This window comes from Galleria mellonella, unplaced genomic scaffold, assembly GCF_026898425.1.
Source record: "Galleria mellonella isolate WM207_F2 unplaced genomic scaffold, CSIRO_AGI_GalMel_v1 utg139, whole genome shotgun sequence".
In the NCBI taxonomy this organism is placed as follows: Eukaryota; Metazoa; Arthropoda; class Insecta; order Lepidoptera; family Pyralidae; genus Galleria; species Galleria mellonella.
Window position 1 is genome coordinate 8,583,017 of NW_026441995.1, and position 17,798 is coordinate 8,600,814.

A 17,798-nucleotide genomic window follows, 5' to 3' on the forward strand; every position below is an offset into this window, starting at 1 on the left:
TGGTCTAGTCGATTCATTCTTGAACAATATACCTCTACGAAATGTCGATAGTTCGGAACTTGTAGAAGCAATTGAGAATGCAGGGAGCTTCGTTCTCACTACGTATGGACTGCGGACCACTTGATCACAGTTTGCTGAGTTTGCTCTGCAAACATCCTTACATCTAGGTAGTTTATTAGCACGAAGGTGGATTTTATTCGGTAAAGCCAGTTAGATTAATAGGTGAGCCTATTATTGACGACTGTTAAAAACTTGTACCGACTGTATTGTTGACAGTATAATAAAAAGCAATATATCTTGACTTCACATATCAATGTCTAGGATAGAAAAGATGGTCGGGAGAGATAACGTTGGAGTATATATAATAAATGTTGTGTTGGGAAAATTATTACATTGCTCCTGTTAAATTGAATTTTCTTTTAATCTGATACCTGCTACGACAATATTAGGTATAATAACCCGCTCATATTATACCGAGCTTGGTAGGAGCAAGTCTAAAGTGGACCATTGCAGTAAGGTAGTCTGTTACACTTAATAAGTCTTTTCTACGGCTTTATTAATGTTTTAAATTTATTTTGCAGTCAACGAACGAGATACTTCTATCCTTTTCTTCCTTGTTATATTAATTATAAGATTAAAAAAAGTTTTCCTTCGTTGGCTTAGGATAATCGGTCGAACACTGTTCTATACCGATATATAAAGCTGCATCATGCCCGTTCTGTGCCCACTGAATAGCATGCAACATCAATTCCATCAAATAGAATACATTATCTTTATAAAAGAGCTTATTTAAGAATAGACGAATAGATGTATGAATAACATCTGTTTATGAAGTGATTTTATATTTACTAAATGCTGCTGAAGGCCAGTATCTCGACAGACAGTTTCCGATTGAAATTCTCTCGTCATCGTCGTTCATGCTGCTCGTGTTTATCCCGATAATATGACACGACGGGGGGAAGGGATTACTAGAAATGCGAATTACCAGTCCCATTCCAATATATCCTGTCAAGTTGATCTCGACACGGTTTTCCCTGGAAAAGCATCGTGTTGAATTCCAGATATATTCATCACGATTAGCTAACTGACCTACTTTTTCATTCTCACCTATCATCCCTCACTGGTGCCCTGTCCGCATATACCGTTAGCGCAGGCAAGAGCACCATTCCATTATCATCCATTAAAAAAAATATATGACATGACTTTGTATCAACTTTTAAAGAGAGGTCTCAGGATAGATTTTACTTAAAGCCACAGCAAAACCTGAGTAGATAAAATTAAGGCTTAGGCATATGAGGTTCTTCCTTGTCAATCAACATGGTTTACAGCAGTAAACGCAATGATACAATGAACTGTGTTGTACAAACTTTGGTTACAGTGGGGATAATGTGTGTCATGATTGTTCTGGAGGCGTGTCCGTCTCTTAGACTAATTAGGAATAGACTATTTATCTTGGACATTTAGTTATATTCCTATCCATTCTTACTCGTATTTCAAATTGTAATTATGAAATTTGTAATTTCTGTTTATTTGCTTGAATAGATAAAATTTTTAGAAATAAATAAATTTTTATAATTAATATTAATTAAACAAGTAGGCTATTCTTTTTAATAATTTATTTCTTGTAAATTATTATTTATGTATATGTCTTTTAAAAGTATCTAAAACTTAATGACAATAACAATGTATACGTATATATTCACTTTATGTTCTGTTGTGTTTTATAGTAACGCCTAGAATATTACTGTAAGCAATTTTTTGCCGCCTCATATACAAGGCACTCGTTTTTAACATTTTATTACAGTCATATATTTACGAAATATAATATTTATTAGGCACTCAGTTACTAATGTATTATAAAGGTATATTACAGTTTTTAGTTTACTTCAATAAAAATAATTATAACGTTTTTATTATGATATTTAAGTAATGTACTAGTACAATTTGGTACCTATATTACATTAACGTTGCTTTAAGTGCCTTATATATATTTTGGATTTAGTCTTGAAAATATTATATTTATATAGTTTAGATTTATAAGTAATTATATTAATATTATGTATAAATTATTCCTATATTATAATAAAACACAAGTTTTGTTATCGGTCCTTTTGTTAGTAGGATAAAATGTTTAATAATATACTTTTCTTAAATACAGTAAACAGATACTCTTCATAATTTTGTTATAGAGTTAATTCCGAAAACTGTTTTTACCTTGTTTGTTCTATAAAAATTTCGTTGTAATTAATTTTGTTTTCTAGGAATCAAATCTTAAATTACATAGGTAGAACTATCAATATGCACTGCAGATAGGTAGATAATATACGTACAATATATATATAAAAAAAAATCTTTAAATTTAGGTCGCCAAAGAGAATGATCAGTATCGTTTATTACAAAGGCTATGGATAAAATCACGAGCCAGCTATCAGATCGGCAACCGTTTGAGATATTCATTTAGAAAAGATTGATGTCACTGAAGCGTTTGAGACCTCTTTTCATCATCGTTGATCTTCACGTTGTATATTTATATATACACGACTCAGGAAAATGAGGTTATTATGGATTTCCAGAAATTTACCATTGGAAAATTGGGAAACCACGAAATTACAGAAGGTAACGATATTCCAATCTACTAGGTTAGTCTGTTTCCTAAGAAAATTTAGTGATATAACAATATGGTAATAATATTCCTTATTCAGTGATATCACTTTAAATCTAGTAAAATGGTAAAGGATATATGGATTTTTATTAGGAATATATTAAAATTTTAGTAAATTAAATATAGACGTATATAAGTCAGTTTGTAATATTAAAGCTAAGCGTGTCATAAATAAGTAAACTACTTGATGTAACAAAAAGCTGTTTATTAATAACAAATCTTGGATACCAAATAAATTTAAAAATATTATTCTATTAGTAATGTTATTTTTGCCAATCCTGTGAACTTTTTTCAATATTTCATTTATGTAGGAAAGAAAAGCCTGATACTCATAGTCAAATAATCTGGCACACGATGTTCTTACATGCAGGCAACTATTTAGATATATATATATATATATATATATATATATATATATATATATATATATATATATATATATATATATATATATATATATATATATATATATATATATATATATATATATATATATATATGCGCTCAGATGAAAATTAAAAGTAAAAATGAAAAAATATTTATTTCGTAACAAAATTAATACAATACTAAGATAGTTTTTGTGACCTAGTAAGTGTTATCACCTGTATCAGAAGGTCACGCTCCTCCATAACCAAGTCATAGCCATAAAAATAAGACATAAACATTATCTAGTATTAGTAATAAGTAATACTAGGTAATGTTAAAGTAATATCCATTCATGTGCTCAGATCTGTTGAAAACATATTTCTTATGATGAAAAAGTAACTCTTCTAAAAATAAACGTATCTATACTTATTTATAAAATTTAACATGCATGTTTTATAATAATAATTATTTTGCAAGAAACCATCTGAAATCTAATAATGTGACGTTGTTGGTTTGGATTCGTATAAATTCTTTTTATCCACATCATACGTAACTCGAGTTTCAGTAGTTTTTGTAGGAAAGGCTACTGATCAGGGATGGAGTCGTAAATCCCTATGGAATTTCGTTCTAGGCATATACGCTATAGTCAATAGTTATATAGAGTTAACTTTACTATAGTGACTACTTTAGATGATTTTTAATAGTATTCAGTTTTTAAGAACGATTGATGTCAAAGACTAAATATTTACATTAAATTATTATAAATTTCGTAATAAATGGGATTGTATTTTAGAAAGGAGAATGGAATTGTTTACATGACTGACAGTTATTTCAGAATTCTGTGTGCGAACTTTGTTTTGACTTCAAAAACAAATAAATTTCGTGAGCGAGCTTGAACTCTTCATTAGTATGAAGGAAAGCGCTTCCATTTTCGCATTACATTCGACGTTGAAACCATATATTTTTGTTAATGTGAATTACAAAGTTTACGTAATGTGTTTAAATTTTATATTTACGTACTTTTTTTATCATAATCATAAAGTAAATCTAAATAAAGTTAAAATTTTATTAAACAGGTCTATTTTATTTCAAAACCCTTTGAAACTCTGAGGTATATCTACTGGTTAAATCCTAGTATCTAGGTAATGTCTATAAGTAAATATTTAGTACCTAAAATTTTTATTTTTTAATTAACGGATATATGTAGATTACTTATAAAAGAAAGGAAATTACCTAAAGCACCAACAACATAATATTTAAGTCTTATTATTTGATAATTACAATAAAAAATCTATAAGTACACACCGTATTTATATTTTAGTTAGTGTTTTGTACATCTGTGAAATAGATTTCGTATTTACAGTGAAGAAGAATGTAATGGACGAAAATTAAATAATATTATTATGCTCATAAATTTGTATTAAACGGTTAGAGCGCAACCGACAACCGTTTCAGTCACTTGGGCTATTGTTTGTCTTTATAAATGTTGCATGATATTGTTTGCATTGCTATCGGCGTTGTTCGTCGACCCTGATATCCTTTTAATATGATAATCCGCATGCAAACAAGCGGCGGATTGCCCGGCTAAATTATTTATGCACCCCGGCCTGTGGTTGATGGCTTCACTTGTTGGCGACTGGGGTTTTATTGAACCCTCGAGCTTTAGGTGGACAGGTAATACAGATTTTTTTCACAAAGCCACGAATAAATCATGTAACCAAAGTCTACCGCCAATCCGGGTTTGCAGGAAATAAACCTGCGTAGGTAACGTGCGAAAATAAACTTTGTTTGGTGTAATTTAGCTGTGATAAGATGAAGGGAAAAATTTACTTCTCCTATTACATAGTTACCTACACCAACCATATTATTCCATTAAACACACTTTATCAGCGTCTGTTGGGTAAAAAACATTCATTCTTTAGTAGTAATAATGCGGTACATTCATAATATATGTCTGAATTAGAACAAATAACATACGTGCAGGATGTTAAATGTTTTTAACATAGAAGTTTATTTAGGTTAAATTTACATTTTATAAAATATTTGTCTATGAATATTAATAATGCACGAAACGTGCATACTGAATTCGATTAACATCTTTTATTTATTTACATTACATGATATTTTAGAGATTATTGAATGTATGTTATATAAATATATAAAAAAATACTTGTCTGTAAATGACTGATATAGATGGGTTTACAAAAATGAAATATTGAGTACCTTCTTAGAAAACTCCCAAAAATTGATTTCTTAAAATATTCACGTGAGAGCGAGATACGTATTTCGAACGATACGTCTGTAGATAAATATATATCTTACCTTAATAAGCATTTAAAACCTCACTGCTGGACAAGGATTTCTCCCTAAAACAGATGGTCAAACTGATTAGTATAGGGTTCTGAGTTTCCTTTCTCTTACACTGCTGTAATATGTTTCGTTTCCTTAATCGCTTTTTACGAGACTCTGGGGATGAAAAGGAGTCATGGCATTCTGTATTCATACTCCATCCTAACACCACACAGACGAAATAGGTGGATATATATGTATATATAAATTTATATCATGTTCTTCCTTCAGTATCAAATGTGTAAGCTGCAGAATCGATCTGCACATAATATTACATACCTATGTGTGTTATTAATCACTGGACCTCTTATCAGCGCTACCAGATTAGTTCACGGCTCAGACAGATGATAATCAATTTACAGTAATTGAATCTGGTCACGCGAACATGCATCATCCTAAATCCAGACGGCAAAGCTTACTTGTGCTAATGAAATAATGTTCGCCCATATATGATTGTTTACACATACATATGTGAGTATAACTAAATCTGCGGCATCACTATACGTGAAATATGAGGGTCATACATAATTGAACGCAGTAATGTCAAGAGTAGAAAGCTACGGCTTTGGTTACCTACATACATCTGATATGTGATTTGATAAGAATGGAAAGAACACACTTTATTACCTATAAATAGTAACAAATTATAACTTAATATTAAATCGATTTCTGATTGTTATGTATGTTATACAGAATATGTTAATTTAAGTAGTTGTTTCATTTAAATTGAATTTAGTATAGCGACCCTAATGGTTAATAACAATTATTAATAGCATATTATTTCGACCATGTTGTAACATTCATAATAAAAAAAATTTATTCAAAGAAACTTAATAATAAGCATTTTTAATAATATTTTTTTTATGGCGCCGCTTAGATCGAAAAGTAATTTCAGCTGAGAAGAAAAAGCGAGAAACACAGCTGTTGCTTTTTTTTTTCAAATAAAAATTAGTTTACAACAAAAAATATGAATGGTTAAAATGACTATCATAAACTTCGTATTGATAAAAAGAAAGAAAATAAAAAACTGCAAACAATCACAGTATTCTTGAACAGATCAATTCCTACTAGAAGCACCCGTTCACGAGTATGACAAATAAGCCAGCCATCGTTATGTTCAACCATATTATAGGGAGCTGATATGCAATTTATCAAAATATCGATCGATATCAAATTGAAAGTGATAATCAGTATTAAAAAAATATTATTATTACAAAATTAAAATGCTATTTATATTAATTCAACAACTTTATGTTAATTAAAAAAAAAATTAAGTGAAATGTTGAAAATAAATCCAAATGCTGTATAAAGTGATATAAAGATTATTTTAGTTAGATATTAAATACAACTACGGTCGAAGTTGTACGTTGGCACATTGATTTATCTTAGCTCCATGGATTTATCTTTTATCTTGAATAAGGGCTCGTTAGGCGGCAGAAAGTAGAAAAACATAATATATCGAACGGTCCATTGGATCATGTAATCCGCTCGCGGTCATTTCACTGTTTTCTTACTCATTACAGAGATGTTCCGAAACGTGTTGTGGTTTGATTGAACTATCGTTTTGATCGTGTAGATTATTTCGTAAAAATAAAACAGATTTAGTAGCATAATACTCTTACCTTAGACCGGGATGCTTGGGTAATTCTTAAATAAGTGTATTATAGGATAGAGGATACATATGTACGCTGTGTGATTTTTCTCATGTTACTTTTGTTTCTGCTATTTAATGTAATCTTTTGGATGGAACAATGAAGAGTATTTGTCTGTCTACATATAGGTACTTATATAATATCACATCACGCTCCAAATAGATTTTGCTGTAGTTACATAAAATATATAAACAATATAAAGATCAATGAACAACATTTGGTTACTTTATGATTTTATACTAGTTTCGCCTTAATATTTATTTTAATATAGTTCAAGGCCAATACTATTTTAAAAGTTTAGTATAGTGCCTATTAAAAAAGCTGAAATGACAATAGGTCGTTTATATATCTTGAATATTCGATAATTGATTTGAAAGAAACGTTCTAGTGTCACGATTCCGTATAAGTAAATGTAGTGTAGCATAGCCCCTTATAAGAGAGAGGAATGATTTTAAGTGTGTTGCAGGACTTCAGTGGAAGCGGGTGGTTTATGTTTAGGACTGTTCTTTATAGCTGTCTATTGAACTTAGGTTTAATAGTAGGTAAACGGCACGGAGTCGTCTTAATTGACGGCTGAAGTGAAGATAAGATGGCGACAGGAATCCCTATTATAGAAATAAAATATCTAATAATAATATAATATAAAATATTGTTATTATTATATGTTAGAATATGATTATTATCATAATATGTATATTTGTTTAATTAAAAATATAAAATTTGAAATCTATTACAATGTACCTATAAAGATCATTGCAAACTAAACGTTAACTCCAAGCGGAGGAAATGATATTGAGTAATAAACTCGACAAAAGTTAAGGATCGAAGAAGTATAACTTAATTTAGTTTTCAGAAGCTTTACGAGATCTTTCACGACGGCTTATTCTCGTAAATCGCGTTAAGAGTTCCGTAGTAATTCCGTCGTAGAATCGTGGAGTGACTCTTGGCCACTACGAGCTTGACACCGTATGCTAATGAGAACGGAACAGAATGAAACAAGATTGTCGGGTTTATAAAAATAACAAGCGAATCCACTTTCATTTTTATTTCGAGTTCCGCCGCATTGCCATTGTTATTTTGTATCACAAAGGGAGCGCATTTTCTATGTCGTCCAAAATGCGTTTACGTTAACTTGATGATGGACTGCTTTATACAAGCTCTATGGCAAACAGGTCAAAGTAATTTACCAGATTGTTTGTAAATTACGGCTGGTATAAGGTTCGCCTTTGATTTTTAATGAAAAAGATCAGTATTTTACTTTTGAATATGTAGATAACCAATTCTTTTATAAAACTAATTTTAAACGTCTTCCGTAGGCAAGTTATTTTCATGAGTATCTATTTTGAGTTCTGAGTATATTGACCTTTAAAGGTCATTATTTATATTAGCTACCCATGATTTTTATTCTTGGATCAACAATATTAGATATGTAGGAGAGAACCAAAGGATACAACACTTCAAGATCATTTTTTATGGCAATCTATGAGCCTTAAGATTAGCAGTCTAAAAGCAATGGATGAAATAATGATGATAATAAAGGTAATTCGAAACACGGAACGTAAAAGCAATAAAAAAGAAACATGCAAATAAAGTGTGTCATTCTATAGCATGAATAGTTTAGTATGTATAGAAGTTGGTATATTTTGGACGTAATTTCTAAATTTATATCGGTCAAACCTTTTAATAATATTGCTTCTCATGTTTGCTATCCAGCTGGGTTTGAAAGGCTCTCGCTTATGTAATAGTAGGAAGTTTGTGAAAAATCGTTGGGGTTAAAGTGTTGAATGGTGATCTTAAAAGTCACATATGAAAATGGATTGCACAAACGACAGTCGCGGTCGCTTGATAAATCGCTCGATAATTCGTTAACGTGGACTATGTTGCATCGGTGACCAAACAAAATTAATTGCAAATGAACCCATCTCTTGGTTAACTGATAATTTAATTAATTAATAACAGAGTTTGAATTTCGATTTACAATTCAGACAGGAAGAGGATTAAAAACAGAATCTGATGATTGAAAATTGACAACATCAAATGCGATTATCTGTTAGATGAGTGAGCGTATAAATTGTATGTAAAATATTACAGTCATGTATTTTGTTATAATAAAGTCGAGAAAGAAATAAAATAGAAATTAACTAGATTCGAGATACCGTTAATTTTTTATCTACTACTTGCAGGATACATTTATTGATGTACTAGGATAAATATTAGCCTATGTCCTTTTTTATCCCATACAGTACTTATATACTAAATTACGTAGTTATTGGTTAAGCCATTAAAGCGCGAACAGGTAACAAAGTCAATTTCACTTTTTTGTTAATTTCAAAAGACAATTTTCTTTTTTAGTATTATTTTTAGGATTTTTTTGTTAGTTTTTTTTTAAGTTTGTCTAAACAAAGTTTAGTTTGATATAATGTAGGTAATGTATATATTTTTTTTGTGTCAGCAGATATAATCTGACGCCGTGTCAAAGTTTTGAATCAAAGTGAAATGCGTCTGATATTTATTATAGCGAGTCACAGGGCAGCGTTAGCGGTTTACGGTCACAGAGGCCGTTCGACCTTCAGAGAAAGCGTAGCATCTAACCGAATCGTGGTCATTGGTTGGTACTTTGTGGCGATATTTTAGAAACTTGTACTGTACCGAATCATTGTGTGTAAAACGAAATCGCGATATAGTTATGACAAACCACACAATTTGCTTCTATAAAATTCTACTATTTTAGAGTATGACAGTTCTAGATCTTTCAATAATTCTCTAATCATTTTGATTTTTTTTTATACCACTAAGGTGGCAAACATGCATACGGCCCATCTGATAGTAAGTGGTTACCGTAGCCTATTAACGTCGGCGATACTAGGTGTATTACGCGCGCGTTGCCGACCCTGAAGAAACCACTTTATCCCGTATATAACACTTTATTTTGAAGAACCCCATGCGTTCGTCCTTTGGGAAAACCTCGGCAGGGAGCTCATTCCATAACCTGAGTATTTGTGAGAGAAAACATCTCCGAAACCGCGTTGCACGCGACCAGCTAGACTCTAGGGTATGAGGTTGAACTCTCTGTCAATGGCGAGCCGTACGATAGTAGAGTGTAAATAAAAAATAATTATAGCAATGTATTCTTATTATTCTAGAAATTAATTACTACGAATGTTAATTGGTTAAATTATTAATTGAGCCTGAACAGGTAGTACTAACTGTGAAAATAAATATAAGAGGAATAAAGAACCTACTATGTAATAAGTTTAAATTAAATATAATAGTATCATATCTAGTTAATGAGAGAATATAATAAATGTATTCTTATAAAAGTGTTGTAAGCATTATTAATAATCTTGTATAAAATATATTATAGTGGCTAATGCAACGAGTTGCCGTCAGAATAATATTATGAAGAATGATTTACTAGCGCAATTTTAAGTGTCACTCACAATGAAAGTTATGATTATTAAGGCACATCATAATAGAACATGATATAACAATATCCGTGTTTGTTTGCGTATCATTATACTGTGAGGTCGGCGGTGGAAGCCGCGGCGCCGGCGCGGCCTTGGAGAAAGTGTCTTGACGCTTGAGAACGGTTTCACCGTAGATCAGTCGTTGGCGCCTCCTAGCGGCTGATCTCCCTGAGATATTGGCTGACGTAACCACGATATCTCCTTTTATGAGTTTCGAGGTTGGACTTACAATGTTTATATTTCGATTACTGTTGAATTTGTTCATGTAAATAATGTAGGTACAAGCAATATTCGCGATGCTATTGTTTTTGAAAACTTTGAGATTTATCGAAATGAATTTAAAGTTGAGACCACTCGCTTAATGTTTTTATTATATTTTTTGTATAATAAAATTTTAACTAATTGTAATCTGTGATTAATTTGAAGCTTTATATAAAGCTTAAAAAACCTAAAATTTAACTTTAATAAGTGTTTTATAACTGTATTTAAAATGCAAATTTATGGTATAATAAATTAATGTTTACAAATATTTTTATTCACTTTGACTATATAAAATAAATAATCTTTTTTTTTATGGGAAGTAATTTGGGTAATAGCCCTGTGGTCCTGACAAAGAATAGACCATTCCTTATTTTACCGTAGTGTCGTAAGAGGCGACTAAGCGAAGGCGAGGTTTGGGCAGCAGGGTCCCTCTTAAAACATCTCTAAAGTATTGATGCCGTTGCCAGTCTGCTGCCAAGTGTGCCAAATCTGCCAAGTGTGGCAACTACTGGCAAACCCCCCAAAGGGGGGTTCAGCAGTGGACAGTTAAGGGCTGATATGACGATGAATTTGGGTAAATTGTTTTAAAGATAGCCATAAGCTAGTTTTAAATAGCAAGAATAGAGGAACCAAACCTTTGTCTATTTATCTTGTTGTGGTGATAATGTAAAATAAAAGAGTTATTTTGACTCTAAAATGAACTATAGATGATTCTAAGTCAATATCCAAAAACATTTTAATTACATATTAGCCTGAAAAATATAACTTTTTGTTGGTTCTAACAGGACGCGAACCCGATTGCATTATTCGTGCCAAGTATAACTGCCGAGTCAGAAATATTTAGTTATATAGCAATATTTGCTGGATATCTCTATCTAATCAATATCAGGTATGCTGTATAAATTACCATTTTTAAGTAAAAAAGAAGTTCTTTATAAACAATAAATTTTCCCTTTATAATTATTAATGGTATACGATACTGTCAGTCAACTATATTAATGTTTAAAATACACAGTCATATTCTTTCCAGGTTGTTTTAGACTTAACAAAAAATTTCCTCATCCTAAGAGATATAAAGTTGACTATTCAAATAAAATAATGGGTTGGATACTACATCTGACCAACATTAAGGATTACCAACTCAACTTGTAACGACGCCTTTATTAAAATTTCATAAAGTTTTCATGCTTTCTAAAGCTTACCGCTATGGGGCTTTACAGAATATTAAGTTTGGTGGGTGAATATTCACGTTTATCGAAGCCTGTTAATCCAGAAAAAAACTTTTAATAAATTGAAAGGAATCCTTTTTAATATTATAAATGGAAAAGTGCATTTGTTTGTTTGTTACCTTTTATCACTTTAACAACTTAACCAATCACTGTGAAATTTTGTATTCATATACTTTATGGGATGGAAAAGGATATGGACTTATTCCAGTTACTAAACATATACCGGTGACAGGAACGAAGTCGCGAGTAAAAGCTAGTATTATATATATTGTTGAATATGGCAATTGCGTGTCGTGAATTATGTGGTGTCAGCATAGAATAGGCCACCCCTTTCTTCTCCGTGGGTCGTAAGAGGCAACTAAGTAAACTTAATGGTCAAGGGAGCCTAACTGCGGTTGCCAATCTGCCTGCCAAGCGTGGCTACTATTATCAAAATCCCCAAGGGAGAGACCTATGTTCAACAGTGGATAGTTAACGGCTGTTATGATGATCTGATGATGGCAAATAAAAATAAATACGGTTTTCAAAACACATTTTGGGTATAAGCAGTTAAGATCAAATTGAATAGACTATTTAAAAAAATTTACAAATACACTTTGGTAATTATTCGATCGTAGAATTTTTCAAGAACAGAAAAATATTCAATATAAACATACCATATAATCTTTAAAAATTGTTTATGAGCGAAGAAATATAGAGGAAGTATAGTATATATATGGTATTTACAAAAGTAATGTATAATTACATATTTGTAGTTATGAAATGTATATTTATTTTATTATTTATATTGTAAATGTTACGGAAAAATTAATAATATAGATCAGTATTGTATTTTACAAAAGGGGTAAAGAAAGAAAGATAATAGAGCCTTATGTAAATGCTTTAGGTCCTGATAAATGGAGAAAGTTGCGCTGCTGAGAACAGCTCTATGTTGCTCTTGATTAAATAATTAATTGTTTAATTTAGAAAAACAGCTGTAAGTTAAATACGTTGAAGTTAAAAGTTCTACACAAACTTTGCAATAAATGTTCTTCTTGGCAGATTTCCCTTAATAGACACCGCCCTTTATTAATTAAAAGAGAGCGTGTCTTACTCAGGTACTACAATTTTAAATAGTAATTAAAAAGTATATCGAGGTTAAAAAATTAAGAATGTCTTATTATTTTAACTCCATGTTATCGGTGGTGCAAGCTATGTATAATATATATAATCAACAATGTTTGTTTTTTTAGAGTTAATAATACAAAGAGATCCTTATGGTGTGGTATTTTGTTTTATTATCTTTGATAAGGGATCTCAAAAAGGGTACTCAAAATTTCAAAATGGGTTTACGGTTTAAGATATTTATATCCTCAGAAGATTTTAAAATCACTGACAGGAAAAACACAAATTAACAAATAATGTTACATGCTTTGACTAACTTAGTTCTAACTATAGATAATATAATACTGTACTGGTAGTTACAATAGAAAATAATATTTAAAGTTGAAAATAATTACTCGTCAGTGCAGTTCAGTGATTTCTTTAAGTAATTGAAATATTATATTCATATAGAGAGATTATAATTTTTGAACTAGTTAAATAAATATTTATCTACTTTAAATCTAATTATTATTAATAATTAATTCTATTTATTTTAAAAACATTTTTAAAAGCTAACTTTTACCTATTAATTTTATTCTTCTATTAATTTTATAACGTAATAAGTCGTCTTGAGGCTGTTCCCATTTTAAATAATCTTAATTATTCTATCATTACTTACTCTTAGAATTTTTCATTTTGTATACATAGGATTGACGAATTATTCGTCAATTTGTGGTGGCGGCCATTTTGAAAATGTTACGATATGTATTGTCAACAGAACTAAAGGTGTATGCAAAATTAAAAAAAAAGGTTAGGAGGAATTGGTTGTTATTTAGCTTGTAAGAGTTGGCGTGAACCAATTTAAAATATTATAAATTAAATAAAAGTTTGTAAACAAAAACCTATTTACATGTCGTTTTATGTACCAAACCATTGGCGTGTGAAATCATCACGTAAAGAAACAAATGGATCGAATTTAATAGGATCTTTACAGGTAGGCTCAATGTTCATTAAACTTGTTGATTAACATCGACCGATGAAGCAACTGAACTGTGTTCGCTTTTAACGCATTGGTAAACTCAAATAACTAACGTGACATCAACGAGAAGATTAGTCAAATAGGCCTGTAAAATTGCTGTTTTAACTTTTAATATTTAGCCATGGCGAAGTTAATGACTAAGAAATTGCTTTATTATTTATTATTATCATTGCTTTATTTCTATGAAGTGTAAAAAATAACAAATGGATAGTTCAGTATAGTGACGGTGTACAGCGTTATTTAAACCATGTCAGTTTATGTTTTTGGTGGTTTTTGGTTTTAATAAAAATAATTAAATATATGGTAAATTGGTAGTGTTCCCTGTTTTTAACACATATTCAGAGCGTTTCAGTATTATTTGTAGCTTCGCTGTAGCTTGTTTACTCGTGTTGTAAGATTATGATAGGAATTCGTTTTTGGAAACGCGTAATACACTGTTCAAGTTTGTACTAGACAGATCTGCTTGAAAAAGATTTAAATTCTCTCTAAAAAGTATATATATATATATATATATATATATATATATATATATATATATATATATATATATATATATATATATATATATATATATATATATATATATATATATAAATATATAATATGAACAATAGATCAATGGCAAACATATATGATGAAACTTTTTTTATACAACTTAGAATGAAATTAAGAAAAATCATGTTATGTATTGAAATTGAATAATTTTTGATAGTCCAAAGAATTGGCTAACCAAATCTAGGTGAAAAGGAGTTTCCGGTCATTGACCATAACACATTTGTTCACAAGTTTATAAGCAGTATTAAAAACTATATAACATTCGATGATATAACATCTAAAGTATTACTAAAAATAATAGTGGTTAGGAAGTAATAGTAGTCAAGTTTACATAACAGTTTATAAGGTATAAGTTATGTTACCAATGTGTCTAAGTATTGTGGTATTAACATGACTGTGAAAGAAAAAATACGAAATAAATATGTAGTCGTTGTAATTACAGTGAATCCAAACTTACGCAACGAAAAAGCACACGGAATGATGAAATTTCCAAGATAATTGTTCTTTTGCATTGTTCCGTAATACTTTCCTAGCATGAATGTACTGAAAGTACTTATGACGGTAATTGTAAACAGATAAATATGTCGAAGTATACTAATATATAGAATTTCGATAGTGTTATGGAAAATAGAATAGCAGATTGATTTGGTTATCCTATTAATATTATACGAGTAGTTGAGAGGATTGAAAGAAATTGGTGAAATAATATTGATGGGGCTGATATTTTGTAGAACATTTTTTGTAAGAGATGAAATTTTGAGTTATTGTCAGTGTCAGGTATTTGTTGGAATTTTGTATTATATGATATATCCTTGAGTCTTCTAAGCCTTAATGAAGTTCTTCAAACAATTTGATATGAATAATTAACACGTATGTTTATTGTCTAAAGCGGGAATATTTCGAAATTTTTAAAATCTGTACTTGAGGAAATTAACTAACAATATTAAGTATTAAGAAACCAAAGTTAGTTTTGATTTTTGATAAAATTTTTGTTTGTGGACTTTGCAGGCGCAAGCGGTGGCGGGTGGCGGGTGACGGCGCTGGCTCGACAGCGGAGCGTGGTCACGAGATGAGCGGTGCAGGTTGGCTGAGTGCGCCACCGCCGCCGCTGTCCGCTGCCGAGGCCCTCTCTTCGCTTTTGTGGCAGCCGTACGAGTGCCGCTCGCCGCCCCTCTCGCGCTCTCGCACCGATGGAGCCCTGGCGAGCGACGGTTTCGGCGCGGGGGCCGCGGCATCATGCGCGCCCCAGTCGCCAAGCGGCGGTCGTCATGCGCGCGCGTCGTATCGCGCGATTACTCTCCGCCACGAGATGCGGCTGCCAGTGCCGGCGCCCGCCCCGCTGCGTAAATCGGACTCGGTCTCTGTGCGCGTTCCGGGCGAGCCGAGCCGACAAAATGTGTCCAGTGTGAACGTCAACATAGTGCAGGTGCAGGATGCCTCATCCGGTTGTAATGTGAACAGTGCCGTGCAGACGGAGAGAGAAAGGAGTGTAGCTACCGCAGAGTGCCAGACAGAAGAGCCGACGCGGCGGCGGCGGACTCGGCGTGCGCGGGCGCCGCGAGTGCCCGAGCTGCTGGAGAGTATACCGCCGCCGCCGTACAGCACGTTGCCACCGCAGGCGCACCCGGTGCCAGTGCCCTTGCCGGTACCAGTGCATCCGCCTCCAGGGCCCATCATAGCACCACATCCGCCTACTCACCGTTTCCCTTTTCAGCCGATTCCACTCAGGTGCGCATTTGTCACAAACATATATATAAAACTCAAACAATTTAACATAATTATAATACCGTCATACTTACAGTTTATGCACCGATTGACGTTTAAACGGTTGCGCTGTGCTGTTAGTCGGTCATACCAGCATTCGCGAATTAGGAGAAAGGCGTCTCGCGCCACAGTTAATAAGATGTCTATTCGCCAACATAGAGTAACACAAACGGTATTGTGTTGTACATATTTCATAACATACAAGCACAAAGAAACATCTTCTAATAGGTTCGTAAGGTATTTTTTCAAGTGCTTCGTATTCGTTGAAGTCTTTTGTGGGCTGGTACTTAATTATTCAATTTAGACAATTATACTTGACGTTCATATAGCAGTAGTAATATTCTCATGCTGTAATGGCCCTACAACATAAATTGAGTTAGGTAACTTCCAAAACTTGAATGGATTGATTAGAGAGATACTTTTAATCGCAGACAAAGTAATAAACAATGAAAATAGGTATAAGAAAGATTAAAAATCTTCTTTCATCAGATTAAAATCATTGTTCATAGGAATTTTGTTTACGAATGATAACAAAGAAGCATGACTTTATTAGACCTAGAATTAACTGTGTTGTACTGTACTAAAGGCACTGACACTACTAGTACTAAATCACTAAGTACATAATTATTAGTAAATGCTTGTACGATTTAGGCATTTCGTCGAATAGAAATGTTCTACCGAATCAATAAAAATTTAAAATAAATTGTTATTCAACTCAAATATAGCTAATAAGTTTAAATGCAGAACACGCGACTATCAGGTTTGAATATAGAAGAAAAAAATAACAAAAGAGAAGATTTTTAACATGTCTTAACATACGTTCGCCAAAGAGATTGACATGTTTTTAGAATTACTAATAGTTTTACCTTTATGCATTATTTCAGTTGTTGTTGTCATTTGAAAATGGATAATGTTCACTATGGTATTTTGTAACAAGTTTTTTATCTTGTTTGTAATTCCGCTATGCTTTACGGCCATAATTAGGTTTTTTCTAATGTTCGTTACTCGGATCTTTGATACGTATCTACCATTGAATATCATTAATATACTTTGCAATTTGATTTAGTAATATTAATTTTATCCTCAATCCCGTAACTATCGATCAATTATATCCAGTTGTAACTGTAACTTATTGGACGATGTTTTGTTACAAGTAAATACTAAGGCTTATCTGAATTTTAAGTAACTTTTCACTTATGAATCGTTATTTCAACTGGTATAAGTCTATATACAGTACCTACTCAGCTTCTTGTTAAGGTTTTTCCAAGATACTACAGCATGAGGTTCTTTAAAAAAGGGATAAAGAGGTTAAATCTTCAGAGTCAGTAACGCGCGCGTAATGTCTCTGGTATTGTAGACGTTCATAGGTTG

The 17,798-nt window shown here is 31.8% G+C and overlaps 1 protein-coding gene across 1 annotated transcript in view; it reads left to right on the forward strand.

Annotated features, from left to right (window-relative positions):
- The window catches only part of LOC113513562 (uncharacterized), a 138,420-nt gene that overhangs the window by 22,622 nt on the left and 98,000 nt on the right, over nt 1-17,798 (forward strand). The window contains exon 2 of the mRNA XM_031909318.2: nt 15,672-16,391. Within this exon, the coding sequence (XP_031765178.1) occupies nt 15,733-16,391 (659 nt within the window). The 5' untranslated portion in view covers nt 15,672-15,732. The remainder of the gene's footprint in view (nt 1-15,671; nt 16,392-17,798) is intronic.